The 25,734-nt window shown below is 43.9% G+C and overlaps 2 protein-coding genes across 4 annotated transcripts in view; both read left to right on the top strand.

Moving 5' to 3' along the window:
- megf10 (multiple EGF-like-domains 10) overlaps positions 1-2,365 on the top strand; it is a 65,275-nt gene extending 62,910 nt beyond the window's left edge. The window contains exon 25 of the mRNA XM_042060329.1: positions 180-2,365. Within this exon, the coding sequence (XP_041916263.1) occupies positions 180-346 (167 nt within the window). The 3' untranslated portion in view covers positions 347-2,365. The remainder of the gene's footprint in view (positions 1-179) is intronic.
- Positions 2,366-2,689: 324 nt separating this feature from the next.
- On the top strand, positions 2,690-17,565 carry prrc1 (proline-rich coiled-coil 1). Of its 3 annotated transcripts, none has more exons than XM_042059789.1 (9): positions 2,690-2,797; positions 4,610-4,718; positions 6,800-7,219; positions 8,869-9,014; positions 9,331-9,433; positions 10,486-10,649; positions 12,011-12,114; positions 13,687-13,789; positions 15,597-17,565. In XM_042059789.1, the coding sequence occupies exons 2-9, from the start codon at positions 4,622-4,624 to the stop codon at positions 15,804-15,806; spliced, it is 1,347 nt and encodes a 448-aa protein (XP_041915723.1). In that variant the 5' UTR covers positions 2,690-2,797; positions 4,610-4,621; the 3' UTR covers positions 15,807-17,565. The 3 variants fall into 3 exon arrangements, with proteins under 3 accessions (XP_041915723.1, XP_041915724.1, XP_041915725.1); XM_042059790.1 differs by having other exon boundaries at positions 4,607-4,718; XM_042059791.1 differs by lacking the exon at positions 2,690-2,797 and adding an exon at positions 2,865-3,181.
- The last annotated feature ends 8,169 nt before the right edge of the window (positions 17,566-25,734 follow it).

Here is a 25,734-nt window from a genome sequence, read left to right as displayed (position 1 = left end):
TTAGAGTTTTATCTCATCTTAACAATGGCTATAGATCATAATTATCATAGCCATTATGTAGTTATAGTTATTGTATTTGGCAGACACTTGTCCAAGTGACTTACACAACATTAATGAAGAAAATAACAATTGGTAATATCATAATCTCGTGTTCATTTGTTGTTTATGTCTGTTTACAGAGCCTACAGTCAATGCCATACACTTACCAAGCAATAACAACTGCAACGGACCCTTTACCCAGGATCCATACGACCTACCAAAGAACAGCCACGTCCCTAGTCACTACGACGTCCTGCCCACACGAGATAGCCCGCCATCACCGCACAAAGAACTGGACAGTGACTGAGTTGAGCTCTAAGTGACTTTCTAGAGACCATAAGCCTGTTTCCAGGGGCTCAACCAAACAGTGGCCTTCACACGCTGGCATACTGTGTGCTCATTCTCTTCATATCCTCCAGTGGTTCATATATCCATCACTTATATGCATTTTTTGTTTTGTTTTTGTTTCTTTAATTTTTACAATTTTTATTTTTTTTATCCTCACTATAATCATTCTTACGCACGCTTTTCTCTGAAAGAAACTGAATATGGTTATTCAGTGCCTGGATTCACGCACACATATTATTCATTGCTGTTGTCCTCCCTTTAAAGATTGCTCTGCATTGGCGAGGTGCACAACCTGGAATATCAGCAGTCGTTTTAATAACTTTCTGATTAATCAGATCAACAAAAAACAATCCTGATGACTTACAGTCAACGAATCATTCCATCCACTAGTGACATATCACTTGCCTTTATTCTTAAATATAGAATGAGAATACAAAGCAAACCTCATTTTATTTTTGTAATGATGAATGAAAATGTTCTCAGTGTTAGAAATGGGAGAATAAGCTGAATGTGAGTGTGTTTGAAATGGTAGAATTTGTGTTTTTAGTTTAGCGTGGGTATAGTGCTGTATGTCAACACTTCTGGAATTGTTATTACTCTTTCTTTAATTGTTTTTTGACAGTTTTTTTGTCTTAGTCTGCTTGATCAGTACTAAACTTAACCAAAAGTCAAAGTGCCATAATAATTATTTCTTCTCCTGCTAAATGGTTGTTAGTTGGCACATGTTGAGGCAATCAATTTAGGTCATCAGCTCATTTCAAAATCACACCATGGAAAATCCTCTTCAACAAAATCTGGCAAATGGCATCATTTTACTCAATAAAAATGCCTTCCGGATAGTAATTTCTTTTTTGAAAATGGAATTGGCCGTAACAGGAAGTTTTCAACATTTTAAAGTAATCATAAAGTTTCAAGTAATCATTTTGGTATGACAATTCTCTCTTCACACTCCATGCTCAATATTTAATTATTTTACAGTTTATGAAGAACATAAAGTTAATGGCTTTAGATTGAGTTTCATCTACACAGAGATGTTGGTCTCATGTCCAACATAACCAAGTCTTATGTTCTGTGTGGTGAAGCCAGAAGAATGTTCTACTCTCAACTTTGTCCTTAGAGAAAAACTAATTATTTTAGTATGTAGAAACTATGCTTAAGCTGGCCTTTTGCATTCTAATGTAAAGAACATCAACAAAAGGGAGAGTTGACCAATCTTAGATCTTAGAGTAGGTTTGTGAAGACTCCCCTGTTTTTTTATTATTTCCATGTTAATAGCAAACCAGCTAGTCACATCAAGTTTTAGTTTTCCTATTAGAATGGATACATCTTGAACTTGTCTGAGCCAGGAGTGAAATTTGTTTGTACAAAATGTGTACATAGCTGTAATTCAGTGTAGAGGGGGAATACAACATTTGCATGGTGTTAGTGTGTACAGTGCACATAACACCCTACCTTACTTTGTATATTACTAAAGCAGAAGTACTGTAGCCTATTTGGATAATATCACATCTGGTGTCTAGGCCATTCATAAAAAAGCTCTTCTGAGTCTAAATCCACAATTGTTTGAACAGTGTTTATCCACATTGACCTGTGACTGTTTTTAGTTGTATACCATTGTGTACGAACATGTCCATTCAAGTCTGATCACATTTTACTTATGCCTTTTCTATATTATGTCAATTGATACATGGGTACATTTTGCCAGTCAGATAATTGAAAAAGATCGACTATCAGGACAACTGAGTTTTTCATCAGTTGTGCTGGTCAGTGTGTATGTACGTGTATATAGTATATTCAGCTTTGTTTGTTTTGTTCTTTTCTCTTAATCTGTTTCTTCAGTTCAATTTTATTTTGTCAGAGAACTCACTGAAATTGCACATTTTTTTTATGTTTCCCTCCCCAAAGAAAGTCTGGATAGCGATGTTTGTCTTCCAGTAGCTTATGTGTATGTGCAATTTGCTTTACAATAAAATGACAAAGATGGTGTTTGTTGTGTTGTTTTTGTTGTGATTACACAGGGTTGCTTGTATGGTGGGTTACCAGTAGCCAGAAGGCCTAATCTAGAGTTTGGATACAAATTCCAGACTTCCAGACTAGCCTAGCCTATTGTAGGTCACATTTTAATGCCAATTATTTCCCCAAGAAACAAAAACAATAATACTTCAGTATCCTCAGTTATGGTATGGTATAAACTCAAACTGATTAATTGCCTTCATATTTTTTATTTTTCTGGACTGGGATTGGAGCAACAGCCACATGCACCACCCATTACATCCTGAGACGTGGCAATTTCTGACGTCACCACAACGCGGCCATTTTCGACAGTGTTAGTGGTCTTGTGAACTCAAGAGTTTGCTAGATAAACATATCGATTTCCATCTACTTTTTATCGCTGAATAACTGATATCAGGTAGGTGTCACATCCATGTTCTTTCCTCTCCTGTCCGCAAATGGCGTGGAGAAGGACAGTCCGCTTTAGGACAGTCTCTTAGCTGTCTAGCCAAGCTAGCTAACGTTAGCCAATTAGCAGACTCTTGACTTGTAGCATTGTTAACATTAACGTTACTGACAGCAACAGGGGCATATGTTTGCTGTATGGAAAATACTCAAGTTAGCCTAAATGCCTTGTGTTAAGTCTGCCAGTGGATTTCTTTTAGTTTGGCGGTGATGCTTTCAGAGGTGTCATCATTGCAGTGAGCAACTTGGCTTGTGACAAGTAAACAGTCGTCCGTAATGTTACAGATGAGGTTAATGTTAGCTAGCTCGCTTTGCTTCATAAAATAAAACGACTAAGGTTAGTCCGCTGAATGTAAACACTGTAAAGCTCTCTGCACGCTAGCTACTATTCCGTCTGCCATCTGCTTTTTTTAAACCGGTTGACAACCCTGTTTAGGTTAAGCCAGTGCAATGTCAGTCAATTACAGGTTTAACGTTTGTGAACTTCACTTTGTAAAACAAGTGATTGATTTGCATTCATAGAGGCAGAAGCAATCGCACTGGTGTTGGCGTTTTCCTTGCATATACTCTGCGATTTCACTCAAATGCAACTCGTGTTAACTTGATATGCTCTGATAACAAAATAATGAGTCACTGTATGTCAATTGCTGAAATTTAAGTGTCATTTCATTAGCGGTGGAAACGTGTCTGTGGTAGACTACGTTATCGTCGAAGACGTGGCAACAATCGACTGACAGCCAGAGTGACACTGTAGCTGCAGCCTTTCGTTCCACTCTTCATTAAAGGGAATACTTTTGCGAACACCTAAAACAGTTCTTACTGTCCTTGATAGACGTTTTGGTCTAAGTTGGTCTACTTAGTTTAACTATATGGATTTTGTCTAATGCAAGTTTCAGGAGTTCTATGGATAATTTGTTCTCAGGTTTCATGATCTTGGTGAGCGTACTCATTAGACTTGCACAGATGATGATGACCAATGCTGATTTATTGTGGTGCTGTTTTATGTGGTGTAGGGATCTTCTGCAAATCTCTGAGTATTGTAGATCCGCTGTCTGATATCGTATGAGCATGGGCGGATTATGAACTTTCGGGCCCCTGGGCCCAGATGTATTAATGGCCCCCCACTTATTGTCGTATGTGTGGGAGGGGGGGGTTTGGGGGTCCTCCCCCAGAAAAAAAATAATTAGTTTGATGTGATTTCCTGTATTCTGGTACATTTTGGGGATCACCAATACTAAATTCAATCAGATTCATAGCCTACATCCTGATTTATTGATATTGAGGCAATGATTCCATTCAAAAGCTTGGGCTTCAGGGCCCCCTGACCCCTTTGGCCCCTGGGCCTGGGCCCGGTAGGCCCGTGCAGTAATCCATCCTTGCGTATGAGCTGCTATAATTAAAGTAGTCTTGTTTTTAATAAAGTCAAGATTAAACACTGAACTGGACATGTGATTGCTAAGACTTAAAATGCGCGGCATATTTGCATTCTGGCGTTAGCTTGGTCCTGGGAACTGAAGCACCGGCTGTTGTGGATAATGGACAGGTCTTTTCCCCACGTCCGTTTCTCGGTCGAGCAGTCAGACCTAGGCAATTACAACGGAGCAGTGCTATGATAATTGGCAAACGTGACAAAGCGCCGAATCTATCCAAGTGCCTGTCACTCGTAGAGGCGCTACATTAGCCGACCATGAATTAATTGCTTTTTCTCCCCGTTCTTCTCTTTTGCCTTCTCTCTCTCTCTCTCTCTCTCTACACCTGAAAGCAGAAGCGAGGAAAGATGATGGAAGAGAGTGGAATAGAAACCACACCGCCTACTACCCCCCCACCTCCCCCCAGCGTGGCATCCGCAGTCAGTCCACCTCCTTTGACCATCGGTAAGACCAGACAGAGAGCAAAGTTAACCCTTGTGTTACCCTCAAATCTTACCGACATGCTTTATCCTTGGGGTCAATTTGACCCCAGCTGAATAAACCCTCAGAAAATTATTATAATTCATATTGTTATCCAGTTTGTTTGTGAGAGGTACTTAACAAGAGTGTAATAACTACCATCAAAAGCCCTACAAAACAATCCCACCCCCCCACACCCCTTTATGTACCTTCGAACCCTGGCTGGCAATATTGCCCATCCAGTGTCAGCAGCCCAAAGGCTTGCTGTTGCTTCACCTTTTGACTTATACAGTCCTGCCAAAATGACTGATATGTAATATGTACTCGTATATGTAATAATGATAATAACAATATGTTCTCATACTATTACAATAATAATATCAACTAGAAATGCAATTCCAAGGAATTACCAGTGCATGAAAATGCAAAAGTTGTGATGTACAATATCATGTATAGTTAAAATAGATAATACAGAGATGGTTACTACTACGGTGATGCTAGGGTAGACATGGTGGTTGCATAGCTTAATGAAAGTTGATAGTTTAAAAGACCGTTTAAAAGTTGAATGTAGATAGTTTAAGTTGTTGATAGACAGCTAGTTTAATAGATAGATAGTTTAATAATAGTTTAAAAGTAGACCGTTTAAAAGTTGAATGTAGATAGTTTAAAAGTTGTTGATGGATGATATGCTAACTATGCTAACCATGCTACTTAGCTAACTTAGCTAATGTTTTCTAGCAGTTTTGTTAAAAATTTGAACTATACTAACAATGCTAATTATGTTAACCATGCTACTTAACTAACTTAGCTAATGTTTTCTAGCAGTTTTGTTAAAAATGTTAACTATGCTAACAATGTTAACAATGTTAACTAGCTACAGTGGGTAGGAGTCATAGTTGATGACAAGTGACAGTTACAATGGCTGAACAGTTAAAAAGTTCAGTAGTTTAAAGGGTTAAATTGTTTAACAGTGAATTATTGTAGTGAGGACTTTAATTTTTCATGCACTGTAATAATGTGTCAAATATTATGTGATATATTATTATGTGATATATAAATAATTTATTATGTGACTGCAACTTTAGCACATCCAATATGAAACCACACACCCACTGGTCCACTGTTTAGTCCCATAAGAGTTTATGTGTGGAAGATGTTTCGTTCAGGATGTTGCAACTCAGCAGGTCCATTTTGTTTTCCAAAATCAGCATGATCCCCGCTGTGTGATGGCAAGGCAGGCAAGCCTGATCTAGAATCAGAGGTGTCACGTTATCACAAGCAACCAGAATATGCCATGAGAGGGTATAATCTATCAGGGTGTGTGCTTGGAGCTGCATAGTTATTTGTCGGTCGGATATCTCATATCTGGGTGAGAGCAAGGATATTCTCTGAAGGCCTCATTATCGACAGCCAGTTTTCACTCCTGCATGTGTTGATGTATCTACTAATCAGTAAACTTGACTTTGCTACGACCTCGCAGTGTATCTCTTGGGAATAATTACCGCTTTGGGGCCAAACAGCCTACAACCCACAAAGGGGGGAAAAAAGCGATTGCAACATAGTAAAACTCTAATGTTAGTGAAAAATAATTGAAAGGAATTGTTGCACTCGAGAGTTGAGCGGCCTTCTGGCGATGTCTGCCTAGTTTTCTTCCAACAGTGGCTCCCTGTGGGCTAAACTGTTGTTGTGGTTGCGGTGTAATTGTGCAGTTGACCAGTGAAGTGACTCAGGAGCGGGTGTGAGATAATGAGATGTAGGAGATTGAGCTCTGTGTGCTTTTTCTAGTCTCTGAGCATTCATTCTCTCCATATCAGTGTGTGCTGTTCATATAAGAGGATTTTCCAGAATATAGAGGCCCATTCACTAATTGCTGAGTCATGTTACTCAGCTCTTCTATTCTAACAGTGCAGCAGCTCTCAACCCATGAGCCATCCGCCTACCTGCTGGTATAATTGCAGCGGGGATGTCATGTTCTTGTCTTTTTTTTAAAAAAAAAAAAGCTTGTTTAATTAATTGAATTCGTCCCCCTCTCTCATACTCTAATCCCTCTGCTTCTCCGCCCACAGGCCTGACAAGCCCCATGTCCCTTCCCAGCACCACCGGCGGCATCTCCACCTTCTCCATGGAGGGCTTCTCCACCCCCACCCCCATGCCTCCGATGGGGGCAATGACGGCGTCCACCCCCCTGCCCCCGATTCAGCCCTCACTCGGCCCCCCCTTCAGCAGCCCCCTGACCACGGCCTCCCCCTTCCCGCCGCCTACCGTGGGCGTCCCTTTCACCAGCCCCATGGTGCCTTTCTCTTCGCCCTCTGTTCCTCCGCCACCCATCGGCACGGCCCCTCCTATGGCGGGTCCAGCCCTCTCCATGCCACCCCCCACCGCCGGCTTCAGCATGAGCGCAGGATATGACATCACGAGAGGGCATGCAGGCCGGACGCCGCAGACACCCCTCATGCCCAGCTTCTCCAACGCTCCTCCAGTGCCAGGTATGTATACATCAGCAGGTCTGGAACACGTTTGGCTTACTGCTAATGCGCCATCTTACCATTCGTGGAGTGCAGTACATTCCCTTGAACAAAGGTGTACACTGCTCCTTGTTCCTCTTTGAACAGCATCTGGATTAGGTGGTTTTGGAGAAGCTTGCCTGTAACCAGAATCTCTACATTTACCTTCACTTAATCATACATTCTTTTTATAGACTCTTTTATACAAAGTACAGTAATTTACTGTACAGCACAGATACACATCTCCTTAGTGGGTATAAAACCCTTGACCATGGTGTTACCAGTACCTCACTCTGCTAGTTGAACTCTGGACTCTGGATATGAAAAGATTAAGCCTAGTCTTAGACTAAAAGAAAACCTCAATGAAAATCTTCATTGGCAGAAGCTTTTTAGTCCAGGACTAGCCTAGGATCCATGTACGGGAAACCGCACCACCAACAAGAGCAGGCAGGGCCAGCCAGGCAGCAGAGTCAGCAGCATGATGGAAAACGCCTGGAGCTAATCAGGCCCAGAGGAGACCTCTGTCTGCTTGAGTCTGGACCAAGGGGGAAGAGCTACACCCTCTGGAGCTGTTTACTCCCAGCCCTGATCTAAAGGCCCCAGGCTCCAACACTGCTACAGTACTCCTCCTGTCCTGCAGGCCCTGAGTTGCTCTTAGGGGACTGCAGCTGAAGTCTGTGTTCAGAGGCAGGGTGGATACAGGGAGTGAGATGTAATTGGACCATGGGTTTATTCAGCAGTTCCTTGGAAAGCTAAAAGAAGCAGAAATGGCTTGCAGGCAGTCAGTTGGCCATGAAGCTGAAATTGAATTCTGTATTGAAGGTTTCATTTGAAGACAAGGGGTTTTAATTTAAGTGGCATTTTCAATTAAGCAGTTGTTAAATGGCCCTCAGCATCTACTGCAGTTGTCGCCAACTCAAGCTACGGCATCCAAAAGCATCCCATCAGCACTGAATTTGGAAAGGAGTGCAAGAAGTTTATGCTTCTTCAACAGGAATGCAGGAGTGAGGTTCAGGGATTGTGATTAAAAGCTGTTGTCTGAGTCATTGTAAAGCTGCTGGAAGTGAGTGGGGCATTATCGGCCAACCACCTTGTCCTCTCTCTTACTCTCTCTCTCACACACACTCACTCACTCACTCACTCCCTCTCTCTACCTCTCTCTCCTCTCTCTCTCTACCTCTGTCTCCTTCTCCCTCCCTCTCTTTCTACCTCTCTCTCTCTCTCTCGCTCGCTCGCTCGCTCACTCGCTCTCTTGTGGTGCTGAGTGGCTGAGCTATCTGCAAACAGCCCACTGCCTGCTTCAATCTGTCTGTCACCAGGGGGGTCTGAGTCTGGAGAGAGACACCGGCTCTTTCTGCCAGTCTCTGTGCCAGGCGAGTGAGAATTTCACTCACATGGCCAGTTGATACACGAAGAACGCTCAAGGTCTTGTGTTTGGGAATTTAGACTGTGTGTGTGTGTGTGTGTGTGTGTGTGTGTGTACACAAATGTTGTGGGATCACCTTTGTGATTAACTGATTTAAGACCCATTCATGGAACTATAGAAGTGTGTATCGTGTGTATCGGCTGTAATGTTTTGATTGGAACCTGTTTTTCTTTTTTCCTCCCCCATCATTGTTCCCTCCTTCCAGGGGTCATCACCAATCCCATGATGCAGCAGCCAGCCATGTCTGGAGGCCTGGAGGTGGCATCTCCCATCACATTCCCCGAAGATCAAGAGGACCCTCGCATGGTCCAGATTAGCAACCCTGGAGGCGGAATCTGGGGCTTCATCAAGGTTGGTCGCTCACTCCTTCAACCTGTCAGTCAAAGCATCACTGACATACTCAGTGGAGACAGCGCTGCAGTGCCTGGAGCTCACTTCGATCTGTGTTGTGATATGGATTCAATCTCTATATGCTATATAGAATGATAACTCTATTTGTAATCCTCAACATCCATCTCATGGTGATCACGTGGCGTACTGCATAAATGCATGTCAATACCATATCACTTCTTTTTAACAGCAGTTCACAGGAATAGCATTTTAAATCTAAAATATGCTGCTTATTGATATGCCAGGTGTTAGAATTATTGTTTGTGTGTGTGTTTAGGGAGTGGCAGGAAACCCCATGGTTAAGACGGTCCTGGATAAGACGAAGCACTCAGTGGAGTCCATGATCACCACACTGGATCCGGGCATGGCTCCCTACATCAGTATGTTTACCTGTGTTGTTTACCTTACATTTGCAATGTGTTTGGAGAGCCGTCTATGAATTCCCGGTTGGTGAATCCCCTATGATGAAGGAAATACATGCAGGGAAATGTGCTATTGAGACTGAACTAGTCTAGCATGGTTAGCACGCAGAGCAAATCCCAAATTAGCCAAAGGTTTGAATGGGTATTCCCAGGCTAGAGCTAGTCAGTATTCTCAGGAGCATTTATGCAAATCGTTTGTTTTCTATTTGTTATTTGTTTACTTACACAAACACAGTACGTAGAGTAAACTAACACAGTGCATTTAATCAATGGGAAATGAGAAATATAATATTTCTTGTAAACCAGAACAAGCAATAACAAAACACATATGCATAAAAGAAAAATGGGCAAAAATGACCCCTTTTAAGCCAAATGATGGATTACATCACATCCTCCAGTCGTGTCACTTATGAGCGGACACACACACACACGCACTGTGTTAGTGATGAACGGCCCTGTGCTGACGCTGGGGCTCAGTATTCTGGTGATGACGTGGGAGCCCTTTACTGAGGAGGGGCGCCGTGATTGATGCCTCATACGCAGACGTCTGGACCATCCCTCATGTCCAGAAGTGAAGGAAAGAATTTTTAAAGGAGGATACCTGATGATCGACTCCTCCTTTGGTCAGCCTAACCTCCCCTAACCTCAGTCTCTCCCTCTATCTCTCTGTCTCTTTCTCTCTTTTTTTTTCTATTGCCCTCTCTCTCTCTCTCTCTCTCTCTCTCTCTCTTACTGTCCTTCCTATAACCTCTCCCTCTCTAATGACTTCTGTCTCCTTTTTCGCCTTGTTCTTTTCTCGCCTCTCGTACTTCCCCACTTCATTTTCTCCATCTCTCACCGTCCCTCCTGTCTTGTCGTGCTGACCTTCCGTGTTTTTGACCTCCCTGTCTCTCTCGCTCACCCCCATCCTTCTCTCTCTCTTTGTCTCTCTCTCTCTCTCTCTCTCTCTCTCTCTCTCTCTCTCTCTCTCTCTCTCTTTTTTTCTCTCCACTCCATCCTCTGTCCGACAGAGTCTGGTGGTGACGTGGACATTGTGGTGACCTCGGATAAGGAGGTCAAGGTGGGGGCAGTGCGCGACGCCTTCCAGGAGGTGTTTGGCATGGCCATGGTGACCGGCGAGGCGGGACAATCCAACATCGCCCCTCAGCCCGTAGGCTACGCCGCCGGAGTAAAGGTGAGACTTGGAGTAGACGCACCACTTCAACACCACTCACTTAAACACACACACACACACACACACACACACACTCACACACACACTATAGCCACCCAGTCAGGCCACAAATAGCCGTCCACACACTAGCTAGAGAGTGATAACTCATTCTATAGGATGACAACTTTACATAATGACCCTTGTAGTATTGCATGTGGGTCTGCAAATGTATAGAAGTTTACTAGTAATACATTTGCGTTTTTTTTTGTTTTTTTTCCATATTAAATTTAAGGATGATATAAATCACAAGTAAATTAGTTTTAGGGGTTAATTTTTTGCTTCCTGAGTGGAAATGAGTTTTGGGCTTTGCCTTTAAGAAGTTGTACCTCCTACAGTCTGAGTGGGAATGAAAAGATTTCATCTGTTAAATTAATTTTCTGGTTAAGCATTTTGTATTCCTCTGTGGGGTACTGTGCGCACACAGTGTGAGAAAGAATAGGCCACAGTGCACACACAGTCTGAGAAAGAATAGGCCTGTCTGTGTGTGTGTGTGTGTGTGTGTGTGTGTGTGTGTGTGTGTGTGTGTGTGTGTGTGTGTGCGCGCGCTTAAAAGTATACGTGAGTTATGCTCTATCTCCTTCACTCTGTGGGTAGCTCAATTTTGTGTGTGTGTGTGAAAAAGAGGAGTGACAATAAGTTTGTCTGGGTGTGTATATTCTGTCTGCTAATACCAACTGTGTGTGTGTGTGAAAAAGAGGAGTGACAATAAGTTTGTCTGGGTGTGTATATTCTGTCTGCTAATACCAACAGTGTGTGTGTGTGTGTGAAAAAGGGAGGAGTGACAGTAAGTTTGTCTGGGTGTGTATATTCTGCGTGCTAATACCAACAGGGAACACCGGTGTGTGTGTGTGTGTGTGTGTATGTAGAAAGATAGATACTTTATTGATCCCCAAAGGGAAATTCAAGGTCTCAGTAGCTGTAGCATACAGACATCACACACAACATGCACTTACAGCAGAAAAAGTAATATACATATAAGAAAACTCCACTGTACAATAGAAACAGTAGAAGATAAACATTACATGATACTAAAATACTAAATATACTATAAAAACTAAATCAAATATCAACATAGTGTGCTTAAGGATGATCAAGCATGACCGGGCAGGGACTGAGCCTGTAATTCAGAGTGCAGCTGAACAGTTTGTGTGTGTGTGCACGTTTGTGTGTTGCTGTGTGTGAGTATGGTGGGGTGAGGTGGGGTGATTTATTAGAACGAGCATGTAAGCAAGGGGGTGTGTGTTGGTGTGTGGCCTACAGCATAAGCGAGTGTGTGTGTGTGTCTAAGTCTAAGTGTGTGTTCTGCCGTCTCGTCCCCACAGGGGGCCCAGGAGCGCATTGACAGTCTCCGCCGCGCCGGCATCATTCACGAGAAGCAGCCAGTGGTCTCCGTGGAGAACTTCATCGCCGAGCTCTTTCCAGACAAGTAAGCCTAGAGCCCTTTGCCCCCCCACAGACAAACACACACACACACACACACACATACACACATATATACATACACGGAGGGGTAGCAGGGGGTCTTACACACACACACACACACACACACACACACACACACATATATACATACACGGAGGGGTAGCAGGGGGTCTTACACACACACACACACACACACACACACACACATATATACATACACGGAGGGGTAGCAGGGGGTCTTACACACACACACACACACACACACACACATACACACATATATATATACATATACATACACACACATACACACACATACACATACACACACACACACACACACACACACACACTCCCCTGGTCCACCATCCCCTTCCCTTACCACTAGTCCTCATCCGCAGCTGAAAAGACCCCCTGCTCCCCCTCCGCACTCCTGCCAGATCCACAAGAGAGCATCCTTTTCTTTTTTATCTTCCCCTCCGCCTGCTACTCTCTCATCTCATCCGCCCACATACGCAGTCGCTGGAGGTCTGTTCAAGGTCACAGTTACGTTACACAGCGGGTTCAGCTCTCAGCACTTTTCTGTTTCTGTAAGGGACCAAAACAGTGACATGATTTATGTACGCAGTAGTCTTAAAAGTCTAAGACTTGTCACAAGAAGCACATTGACAAAAAAATAAATAAATTGAACAGTTGTTCTGCAGTCAGATGTAGACGCGAGAAGGTTCACATAACTCAGCAAGGTGTTCCTTTTGTAGATATGTCGCCAAAAGCTATGTCTACGAATTTGCCAAGGAACAAGTCGTATTAATTAAAGACAAAACTACTCCCCATTTGACCCCCCTCCCCCCTTGCCTGAAGCAAGAGTAGTGTGAGTGATCATTACGAGAAGTCACCAAGGACTGTTTGTCCCGACAGGAGTGGAGGTCGGAACACAGCCACTCAGCAGAGCCCGGCTGAGCCGTCAGGACAAAAAAAAAAGCAAAAAGCAGTGAAGTAAGCATGGGGGAGATAATCTTCTTAAACCCCTATTTCCCCCCCAATCCCTTTTTACACGGAAGAACAGGAAAGTCCCTTAAAGAGCAGGGTGCGCTGCTGCCAATGCTGAGGATATAAGTCACTTCGGTCAGATGGAGCTAAACGGAGTCGAACTGCAAGTGTTCGCAGACCATGACCGTTGTTCGTTGCCAGTGGTCGTTTTAGTACAGGAATGTGGTAGCTGACAACTCCCAGAGAGCTGTCTCTATCCCTCAGGTTCGGTTAAACCTCTCCATCAAAGACAGTCGCCCTTCGTTATTCCGAGTCGAGAGACTGTCATTTGTGGTTTATATATATATATCAAGAAAAGTCACATTCAGTAATTTGGACAATCTCCATAATTGACAGTCGGGAGTTCCTATCAAATTGCTCTTGATACCCCTCCCACCACCACCACCACCACTCCCTCTGACCGTAGGACTCCTTTTCATTTTCTCATTGCCCCCCAAACTCCTGCCAATTCAGTACATCCATTACACCCCCGTGATCTCAATTCACGCTGGCCATAATTGCTCACTTTGGCTGTTGCCTCCGGCAGGTGGTTTGACATTGGCTGTCTGATCCTGGACGATCCGGGCAACGGCGTGCACATCGAGACGTTCACCCAGGCCACCCCCGTCGCCCTGGAACACGTCCAGCAGGTAAGGGACACACCATCGCCATCTGGCAGCAGCCCGTCAGAATTTTTTATTTATTTAATACATAAATAAGAAAATGGATCCCCAGTAGCTGGAGAGAGAGGAATTGAAGAGGGAAGTACAGAGCCAGCTACAGTAGCAGAAGCAGCAGTCATACCTTGGGGGCGTGATGTGAGGTGACGTGACATGGCCTGACCTTCCCAGGACAGGTGGAGATATGAGGAGTCCTATCATCCTCATCCTCGCCCCCCCGAGCGATTGACCTTTTATCCCTGTGAGTGTTTTCCTCATCTGTCAGAAGAGAGGACGTTTGCCAAGTTTCAGCAGCTCATACTGAAGTAGTTTCCTTATTTCTCCAGAGCAGGGAGAAACGCCTTACAGCCCTGCTCTAAGCAAACCTGATTGTTGAAGTGTTGTAATTATGTTTATTACGCCCCCTCGGTTGGCTTAATCTGATGAGTTTGGCTAATCAACAGCGTTTGCTTCACTTAAGTGAGCACAGTAGGGAGCTATGGGAAGCGCGTAGTGAAGATGGAACGTAGGACCACAGTTGAGAACCATAGAAGCTCTAGAGGTGCAGAAAATACTGGAGCTTAGATGGGTGGCGTTAAAACGGGGAAAGACACATTGGTGCTGACTGGCGCAGTCTTGAGTCAAAGCCAGGCAGTCACTCACAGGTGCTCCACTGACAGCTCTGAAGCGCTCCACGTAACTGGAAGTCATATCATCGCGTTTGAAGTGCCATGTTGTCTCTTTCTTTGTATTAAAGTCCCCCCCCCCCACACACACACACACACACACACACATACACACACACACACATCCAACCCTCCCTCCATTTTGCGACTTCCGTTTCTTAAAAGTGAGCCTGCCAAGCTTTCCCGTGTCTGTAGCAATTAAAAACTGCTCGCGTCACCTCACATCAGCCCTGTCATCTCCTCTCATCTACCTGTACCGCCCCCGACGCCAGCTGGGGAATTTGAAGATGTTAAACGAGCAAGAGTCGCGCTCTGAAATGATCCAGTTCAGGGTGGCAGAGCGAGCCGTTTGTTTGAGGCGTAGCTCCTGGTTGGCTGATGAGCTTTTTTCGATGCATCAAACCCTTCTCCGTAGTCAAAGGCAAGTCAGGTTTTCTCTCAGCCGAAGTGGCTGATCTCAGCGCACCTGAAACTGTCAAGGCCAGGTTGAGGCCGCTGCACTCAAAGGCAGAAATGGTGCTTGAGGTTTTGCGAACTTTGAGACGTGTTAACTTTTTGCATTGTCATGGTGTTGAGTGTTAGTCTTTTGTGGGTGTGATCGAGCGAGATGTAGTGAGATTTCTGAGCTGGAGAATGCATTCAGTAGTATACTGAGGATGGTCATATCTCTAAACAGTGTTATTCCTTTTCGTTCGAAATGAACTTAAGCCACTGCTGAATACTGAATCATTCTTATTACATTGTAATAATGTATACATGTAATGTAATGCATTAATTGTTAATGTACATAACTACATATTAGTCATTATTAATACTGTACATCATAGTTGAGTTATACTGTAGCATTGTCCTTATGGTATAAAGTGTGACCTAATTTCTCTTTATCCACTGGGGATTGAAGTTGAAATGTCAAGAGACTGTGAAAGTTCAACTGAGTGTTGAAAGTTTGAGAGAAAAGAGCAGTTCTCTCCTGTTCCAGCTCTCAACCTGCTCGCAAAATTCAAGGAGGATTATGTGGCTCATCCTAAAGGTGTCTGTGTGTGTGTCTGTGTGTGTCTGTGTGTGTCTGTGTGTGTGTGTGTGTGTGTGTGTGTGTGTCTCTGTCTCTCCAGGCCCAATCCCTCACCCCTCCAGACTACAACCTGCGCTGGTCGGGCCTGCTGGTGACGGTGGGTGAGGTTCTGGAGCGGAACTTGCCGCACGTGAGTCGGACCGACTGGCACCAGGCCTTCACAGGAATGTCTCGCCGCCAGATGATCTATGGCGCCGCCAAGGCCCTGGCGGGCATGTACAAGCAGCGGCTGCCCCCCAGGACAATGTGATGCCAGCCTGCGGGGCACCCCACAGCACCCAAGACCCGTGCCATGCCGGAGGGAAGGGCTGGGCAGGAGCTACCCACAGACTGTCACAGCCAAGGACCCAGTGAGCCCTTAATGCCCTCCCGTGTGGGTAGTGCCCAGTGGGCATGCCAAGCGTACCTTAACGTGTCAAGGTTTCGTTTTTATTTGTGATCACTCGCGATGCGATGAAAAGTGAGACATTCCATGAGATTTTTTTTTTTGTACCTCTTGACAAGTTGGACGATGTTGTTTCTTGTAGAATCCTGCCAAAATAGAGGTCCCTGGATAACCTAACAGCAAGATGCCATTGGAATAGACACATTTAGTGTTTTCCTTTGGTTTGTTTATCTTTTCCTGATCTGTTTAGTTTTTTTTATTGCTTTATTGGCTCATTGTTAAGGGGAATGGACCATCAGAGGGACAAGCTGGACAAACGTGGCTGTTTTAAATTATTAATTGTGAACTAAATCCAAAACATTTCGTACGAGAACATATTGATGGCAAGTGTTTCACTACCATTGCATTGTGATTCTATTGAAATTCAGTATATGCATTCACCCACATTTGGAAACGGACCATAAAACTGCATTTCATAGATCCAGACAAGCCTATTTCATATGTAGACATCATCTCAGAAAAAAACCTGACCTATTTGCAGTCTGCAACACTTTAAACCTCAGTCAGACATGGCCAGTACTTATTAAACAAGGTCACCCCCCACAACTGTCCAACTTTCTGCTCACACCTATCCGCAAAGGTCGGCTTATCTTGAGTTCCACTGCCAGTTGGCCCCTTGTGCATTTGTAGCGCAGCTTGAGAATATACATCTAGGAAAGCCTGTTAAATTCACTCATAGCAGATTTACATTCTGCTATAGTCTTGCAAGCACAAAAAGAGATCTTACGTGGAGTGTGTTCAGGTAGCCTGTTCGGTCATGCAGTCATCTTTATTTATTGCACACAACCTGGTGTTCATTAAGAATCTCCAAGCAATGCTGTGGCATTTCAAAACTGTTATTAACCATCTCTTCCCAGCTCAAGGGAAAGAGATTTATTCAAACCAGGATCCTGGACCTGATCCGTAATCTGTGCACAGACTTTAAAAGCCTTAAACACTTACTTTCTGTTTTACGTTCAAGTTCATTCTTTTGGTCTGTAAACTTGGAAGTTATGGCCTAGCATGCGTGTATGCATTTTCTCTGTGTGAACGTCACTTTTTGGAAATGAAGGTCAGAGAATCTGGAAGTCTTTCAAGTTTCCCTTATCGAGTGATTGTGGTATGATTACGGTTCCATAACTATAATTGTTGCTCTGAAAATGAGGGAAGCCAAATGCTTTTTTAGTCTATTTTGCTAAAGTAGCATATTCCAATTCTATACCTGTACTCTGTGTGTGTGTGAGTGTGTGTGTGTGTATGTCTGTGTTGAGTCTAACATCAATCTCATGTAGGGTGCAGCTCAGATTGTCAAAAAGAATAATGCAAAAACATGAACTGTTTGAGATGTCTGTATTAGTGTCAAAATAATGCATTATGCTAAAAACATTGTACAGTGTTTGTGCGTAATAATATAACTTCATGTTTCAGGAAAAGATGTGTAACTGAAGTTATTGCCTTGAGCTAATCTAATCAAGCTTTATTTTCAGTTTCTGTTCTGATCATTTTTAAGAGAGAAACACTATGATTTGTATCTCCTAGATGTGCCTTTTGTCATACGGAGAGTAAAATCTTTTTTTCGCTCAAATATTGTGTATTGCTTTTTAAACCATAGTTTGCTTACTGATTGGAAATGGATCTATCATTAGCCCTTGACACAGGAAAGGTCACTTTCCGTCTTTTTAAACAACACACATCATAGGCCTTCAGGTCAGAGATCTATAACAGTGTCACCTTATAATCACAGTGTCACCTTTTGATCACGTTAGAAGCACCACTGAAAAGAATAAAGTGCCCAGCACATATCACCCCCCCCCCCCACACACACACACACGTATCAACCCCCATCCCACTGGATGTCTATCAGGGCCCTTTGAACTTGAGTGCAGTTCATTATGAAATCTCCACACTCTCCTCTGGTCAGAAGCTGTCGGCTTCATTTTAAAGGTCACTGAAAGACTTCCTGTCATAACCCAGTCTCCCAACACTGCTAGCAGCATGTTCTGTAGATCTAATGGAGATCGGACTGCCTAATTAGAGGCACCATACACATCTCAACCTTCCACCGCATTGACCAATTATGCATAGTTGGCGCCCTGAACATTGATACGATCATACATTTTTTCCTCATTGTGTATTCGTCCTAGGTACAGTACAAACGTGGGTGTGAATCCATAAGCCCCTCTCTGTGTCATGTATTTCATTCCGACCCCCCTTACGTGAGGGTAATTATGAGATGTGAGGTGTTGCCCCGAGAGACCGGAAATAGATTGAGAGGGTTCATCATCGGAGTGTTTCCACTTGAGTGGCCAGCCCGGAGGTAAAAGAGGCAGAAAAGAAGCCAGTGTTGCCAGAGAGGCAGACCTGCTGCAGGGGCCACGACTGGAGCAACTTCAGGGGCGGGGGTGGGGGTGGGGGCGGGGGCGGGGGAGGGGGGGGGGGGGGGCAATTCATTCGATGGGCACTTTCACCCGCTCTGGCTACGCGTGACAAGGTGAGTCAGAGACAGACCACTTCACCAAAAACGTTCAAAGTGTCATTATGAGAGATGAACTCTAGCATTACTGAGGCCAGTTTAATAGAGCAGATCATCACAGACACTCAAATAGTGCAGCCAAATCAGTCTGTTGTGTATGGAAGTAAAATTGTGCCACATAATAGTCAAGATGATTTGTCGCTCTTTGTTGCATAATAATCCTGTCTCGGTCTTTGTACAACAGATAAGGTTGATTTAATGCAGCGCGTAGATTAAGTAGCCTACCTTGTTCTGTCACAGGCCTATGTACAGTATTCATCACTAGGGGTGAGGTAAGAGGTCGATACATCAAGATTTGTCTGCTTGTGATATGTTATTTTTTATCGTGACACCAAAAACAATTTTGGACAGTTAAAAACAAATGTATTCACCTAACCATTCTGGTTTTTTTTTTCTTCAAGGAAGCACTACCGTCAATCTTCATATCTGGAGTTGAGACTGAAGTGACATTCTGTTGTGTATTGATTCATCTCAGTTGTCCGATTCTGTGAAATTGACTCTAAAATCCAGTGAGTAAATACATCATTCCTCTTATTCACCTTTTTAGGGCTATTTCGTCCTTCTCAATTACACAAATACTGTGATGTATTTGTAGATGATTGTCTCTTATTGTAGATTATTGATGTATCGTAGATTAGGCCTATTGCAGAATTATTGCTGCATCATGATAACATCGTAATCATGGGAGGTGTGTTGTCATAGTATCCTATCCTGAGTCATACCTGTCAACACTCCCGTTTTTCCCAGGTTTCTCCCGTATTTCAAGGTCATCTCCCAGCACCCTCCCGTTTTGTTATTTCTCCCGGAAAACTCCCGTAATTTGCATGGCCATCAAACATTATTTTAAAATCATTGATGCATTCAGGTTGCCAGATTGTGTATGAAATACACCCTACACATACACGATCACTTAGTTTCAATTTCATCCGTTTTGTCATAGGCTAAAACCTGGCAACCCAAAACCCAAATAAGGACACGGGTGCCAACTGCGCAGCCTGAGTCTCGTCGTAAGCAAGCGGGCTAGATGAATGGCCTACTCCAGAACTGTTGTGAAATTGTTGGGAATTTAATTGATTAACACATCACATAAACTGTTATTGAGTGTTGTTGATACACTGAACTTGTTCCCTCGGAACCAAATCTGACAGCAAGCAGTTTTGGAAGTAGGCTGCAGGCCGGCAGCTGGTGGATACATAGCTGGCATGCGTAAGGTAATGGTAAGGTAAAAGCAACGACCGAAATGCAGTGTTGAAACACGTGTATGAAACATATTAAATATGCAAACAGATCCGGTTTAAACACTGACCCCCCCCGAAAAAAAATAATCTGCCGTTTTTGGAAAGCTAAATGTTGACAGGTATGTCCTGAGTTGCTCTGTGGTTCCCACCCCTACTCATCACCAAGCTTATGCAGAGTAACCCTTGGATTTGAATAATGCAGTTAGGGCATGTGATCGTATCAAATTATTATGCAGTTTAATTGAAAGAGCACATTCCTTGCATGGAAACTAAAGAGCACCAGCACTGTGTTTCAGGCTTATAATAACTGACTCATTGATTATGCCCAGCATATACTCTATAGTCGAGTGCTTTCCTTTAATAGAATTTGTGGACACAGTTGAGGAGACTGATTGAATTGTGGAGACACTTCCCTATCCTCATTAGCACCTCCGCTAATGCTACTTCTCCTCTGCAAAACTGGCCTGTGTGATACCAGCAAAAGCTTCAAGTGAACTCCTCGCCACAACGCTAGTTACCGCAGCGTATCTGCCTGCCTGTCGACTCATGCGAGTGTGATCCATCGCATCCCGTGAACTCTGCTCTCTCCTGCTGTGTGTGTGTTTCATGATAGCTCCTCTTTTTTCGACAAATGAATGTGATGCATCTCTTATTCTCTCTCAATTAGACTTTTGAGTCATGAGACTGTCCACACCCATCTTGTTTTACAAACAGCCGGAGTGAGTGAAAGAGAGAGAGAGGGAGAGATGGAAAGAGAGAGAGAGTGTCTGAAGATGTGGATGAAATATTAAAATTTCACTCGGTGGTGGGGATCATTGACAGTGGCTCAGCCACAGCATGGGAGACCTGCGCTAAACATTGCCATGGAAACAGGCCCGGCAGCAGCGTTGTGCATGCAGCCAATGGCTTGTCTGACTGTTTAGGTGAGAAATAGAGAGAAAGAGAGAAAAAGAAAATAAGGAGCAGAAAGAACTGCAAGGATCATTCTGTGGTGTAATATAACACACACACACACAAACACACACACACACACACACACACTCACACAGATATAATCCTGATCAGATACATAAATGTGTGCAGACCCCTCCATGCTTCTTTTGACATACTGACTGCTTTCCACCCAAAGCCTCCCCACGATTCCTCCCTCTTTTGTAAGGAGCAGAATGACTGCAGACAAGGAAAAAGCAGCTTTCAGCTCATTGTGAGGACAAGCCTTTTTTCCCTCCCTATCTCAAAGCTGGATTGATTTTCATGTGGGTCATCAATTATTTTCAAGCCCCAAAGTTTAAGCAATTAAAGGAGAAGATGTGAGCAACAAAGACAGTTGATTTGTTCACAAGTGGCCTAAGCCACTCCAATAATTCTCCAATAACTCATGAAACATCATGAGTTCAATCAATTGTTCAAACAGATGAAAGAATTCATCATTATACAAGAAGGTATTGGACAAATGATATCTGGCTTTCTTCTTGATTGCTCAAGTCAGAGAGAACAAGAATGAAGACAATATGGGAAAGAAATGACTAAGGATATAATAGAGAAAATACTGGAAAAGAGGATGTCTCAGCAAAACAGCTCTGTTGTTTAGCCGGCTGCTCGCCCTTTTCTCCCCTCTGATACTCTAGACCAGAGCTTCATCAGAAAGACAACTTGCGTCTCTTCCCCATTTAAACCACTGCTCCGTTGCCTTTCCAATTGACTCCGAGAGGCGCCCGTTGACATTTCCCATGCATTCCGAGCACGCAATGTTGCAGGAGGCTGAATCCGAGAACCCGGTGTCTCGTATCGTCATCTGGTCACCCATTCTGCCAGTTAGTCCCTGCTGTCAGCCTTCTGCTCGCTGCTCCACTCCCCATCCACGCGCACCTCAGAAGCATAAGGCTGAGGGGAGCACGTCCTTACCTCTCCACCGCCCCCCGTCTCCTCAATGCTGGCAGCCTAGCCAAGGGGAGGGTGGTGTATGGGGTGTAAACTCAGCTCTAATCCAAGGCTCTCAGCGCCCCCACAGGAAACCATATGGAAGCTGTGTGTTGGGAATATGGTGATTTGAATGCAGTAGGGCTGGCTCTCGCTCTCTCTCCACGGCAGGGATTATCGATATGCCAGCGGTGGTCTTAATTGTTCACCCAGGTTTTGCGTTTCAGCTCGAGACTTATGTTTTTCTTTCTCGGTGTGTGAAATTATTGACGTGTGGTGTTAATGGTTTGGCTTCATAAAACACTGAGTACACATATGTGGTGGGGATCTTATCCACAGATATGATAAACAGTGAAACACAGCAGTGATAAGTATTATCTTCATCAAAGACGTGTTTTACAAATACTATTACTATTACTTACTAAATAGTGTACAGTAATTTCACTTGCATGTTGATCGTCCACCCCAACCAATAACACAAAGAATTGAACATTTTTCCTGTGTATAACTGAAAAAAGAACTTGTGAGAGGATCTCCTCTATCAGACAAATAAAAATAAGACACTGAAATAAACCTCTGGTAAGGTCAGCCTAATTTGCGGTGGTATGGGATATTTCGCTGATGATCTAGCCTCTATCATCTGGCTTCTCCTTTCACAAGACTAATCAAATACCTCACAATCCCGCCTATTGCAGATGCACTTTCTGCAAGCTGCAGGTTGGCTCCCAGCTGTGGCGCCACACTCCAGAGTGCCTTGTATGTTAAAGCTGCCGGCCTGGCCTCCTGGCCTCAACCCCATGCCTCTCCCAGGTGCTGTCGCCGTGACCGTATCGCTCCGTCAAACACACACGGGTCGCTGCAGCTGCCAAGATTACCTTCCTTCTTTTCCTTCAGGAATATTGCTGGCTGCCAGGCGTCTGATATGATTCAGTGTGTTTACATTCTCTATCAGCTACTGGGGTGAGAATATGATGAATTTCATGGGGGGGATGCCTGTGTGTACAAGTTGAGATGTATTCTGGGATAGCGGGGCCAGATGGAGGGATCGGCTATGAAAAAAGTGACCGCAGGCTCGAGAGAGAGAGAGAGAGAGAGAGAGAGAGAGAGCACACAATCAGTGAATAGTCCGTCTTCGTTTTTTACGACAAAACCCTGTCGATCGCTCATGGACTTGAGAGCAACACGATGGGAAAGCAAACAGGAAAGGTAGCAAGCTGAAGTACCATAACAGTAGTGGTCTGTGTCATGTCAAATGCTGAAGTCAAGCAAGTGGTGACAGTATTACAAAGGTTCATTATTATCAGGAAACTAGAGTGAGAACCCTATACAGTAGTCCATGTAATTGAAATAATTGATCAGTAGTTGGAAGGGTGGAGTCTTATCTGTATCTGTAATAGCTTCTTTTCAGATCAGAAAACTTTACTCATCCCCCCACCCCCTCACATGTACTAAGCAAGCACAATTTCTGTTTGAGTATATTGCTCACGCTGTGTTCACGGTCACCGAGGGTTTCAACAGATCAAAAAAGAAGTGGAAATGGGACGCTTTCAGTGTCGTTGATGGAGCACTCCGTTACATTCAGGCGCACGAGGGCCCTGAGCACTTACACAATGGTTATCTGTGGAGCCGTGTGATTAAGATCTAAATGGAAACATGAGGGTGGCGGTTTCCCATCAGGTATCTGATTCATGGCAGGTTATTAATTGAGAGACTGAAAGACGAGTGAAAGATGATGTGCTCTGTGAGTGTGTGTGTGGATGTGTGTGTTTAGCTGCTCTGTGAGTGGGTGTGTTTGTTTACTTTAAGCTTGTTTTATTCCCTGCCAATGGCAGTGTAGCAAACAGAGATAGCTTGACCTTCACGAGAAGACGAGGAAGGGGACAGTGTCCTTTTCTCTGGGCACTATGACTCAGCGTTTAGCGGAATTACAAAATTGTGGCTGATGCCTGGAGGGGACTAAGCCCAGGACCTCACCTCTGCCACATTACACACTGCTGTGTCATATTAGTGTGGGCAGGTTAAGAAGGGCTCCAAGGCCAACAGGTTTAATTATATGGTATATATATGGATTAAAAACTTGGCATCAAGGGGACGTTCAAGAACTCCGTGCCTATGCCAAGAAATATTTAAGGCTATTTAAGGCTAAGGAGCCAAAACAAATGACAAAAAAAGGAAAACTTCTTTCCTCAGAAAGAATGGAGAAGAGTGAGTGAAACAAATATGCTGTCTTCCTGTCTAACAGTCTGTAACCAAAGCAACTCCATCCCGGTGGGGCAGGTGCATCGGAAGCTTCTTCATTCCACCTCTCAGCTCTCAGTGAGATTGACGAACAGATGGGTGCTCTAAAGTTGTTCTTAGCAAGGCGTAGCGCAGCTTCCTGAAAGGCTACTGTCAAATCCTGCCCATATCCGGACCCACTTGGCATGCAGCTGTGCGCCTCTCCAGGATGGAGCGCAACGGAAGCCTACACTGGCCTTTAGTGCTGGTCTTTTCTGGGTGTATTATCTGTTTTACCTGTGAATCCTGTGGTATTTCGAAAAAGCTCCGTTGCTGTTGGACAGAACCACCATGTAATGCCCACTGTAATGCCTCACGAATACCACAGAGGAATGGGACTGCGTTCAGGAGCCATAGGGAAATAGTACATATAATGTTTCTTCGATAGCTGAGTTCCCTGCAGTAAACACAGTTATATCAATGCATACAGCTGTGTATGTCGCAAAAATATGGATGACTTGGAATTGTATTCCAGCAAAAATTACAGAAGGTAGGCATTAGTAAGTCATTACAATCAAAATGACATTGTGTTCCTCATGCATTTCTTAGTTCATTCTCAGACAGCTTTCTTGTGTCACACTAATCCAAGAGAAGAAATCCATTGGCATGTATATATATATATTTTTTGGGGGGGATGAATCACTCTTTAGCTGTGTGTAAAAAGACATAGTGAGATGTCAGCCCTTTCAATGGCTCCCCACAGGAAAAATCCCTGGGCACGCTTTGGCACATAGTCCCAAGTGGCGTGGGTGTGTGTTTGTACCACATTTGTGTACTGTGTATCCGTCGCTGAAATGTCACCTATTTAGTGACGTGTCCACACATGCGAGATGTGTGTGGCAGTCTGACTACGGGCTTGTGTTTTCCATCAGGCATTACTGGGGAACGGTGTTATGAGCTCAGTCCCAATGTCTGGGACATGTCTCTTTTATAGTGTCTACTGTTTGTGTTGGTATTGTGCATATTTCTGTACTTGTATTTTTATATTTATTTACACAATTTTTATGTTTACTTGGATGTGTATGCAGTACTGTATGTTAGATTGGTGTGTGTGTATGTATGTGTGTGAGTCTGTGTATTTGTATTTACAATATATGTTTATTTGTGTATGCAATATTGTATGTTGGATTTGTGTGTCTGTGTGTGTGTGTGTGTGCGTGTGTGCAATTGTGTGAATGCGCGTGCATGTGTCTGGCTCTGTCAGTGTGTGTGAGTGTGTAAATTGTGTGTATGGAGAGTGGTGAGGAGCGAAGCGAGTGGCCTCGACAGCACAAAAGATGGGAAGAGTGCTGATGCTGATGCCGATGCTGATCTCCAGGGCTGTCTGAGGGGGTCTGTGAACCTCCCCACAGCCGCACAGACGAGGAGACACAAGGTCAGAGCCCATCTCTGCAGATAACATCCTGCCACTGGCAGCTATGGGATACAGATACACACACACACACACACACACATACACCCACACACCCACATACACCGACCCACATATACAGTACACACATACACACACACACACACATATACACCCATACACACACATACACACACACACACACATACATACGCACACACATATACACCGACCCAAACACACACACAGTGCTTCAGTACGGAAATAAATAAACAGGCCAAGCCCCATTCTCTGCTATTCTAAATACTACTAGACAGCAAGGGTGAGAGTATCAGGACCAAAAATGAAACTAAGTGTAGTTATCATCTAGTGAGAAAGGGATTTGGACCACACAAGCCATAAATCTAATCAGTTACATAACTCGAAGAGCGTATT

This window comes from Alosa sapidissima, chromosome 13, assembly GCF_018492685.1.
Source record: "Alosa sapidissima isolate fAloSap1 chromosome 13, fAloSap1.pri, whole genome shotgun sequence".
In the NCBI taxonomy this organism is placed as follows: Eukaryota; Metazoa; Chordata; class Actinopteri; order Clupeiformes; family Clupeidae; genus Alosa; species Alosa sapidissima.
Note: the sequence above shows the minus strand (reverse complement) of the source record. Positions and strands in the feature narration are given on the sequence as shown.

Coding starts and splice junctions, on each gene's coding strand:
- prrc1 (XM_042059789.1), top strand. CDS start 4,622: ATGATGGAAGAGAGTGGAATAGAAACCACACCGCCTACTACCCCCCCA. Junction 7,220..8,868: donor CAACGCTCCTCCAGTGCCAG/GTATGTATACAT, acceptor CCCTCCTTCCAG/GGGTCATCACCAATCCCATG. Junction 12,115..13,686: donor GCCGAGCTCTTTCCAGACAA/GTAAGCCTAGAG, acceptor TGCCTCCGGCAG/GTGGTTTGACATTGGCTGTC.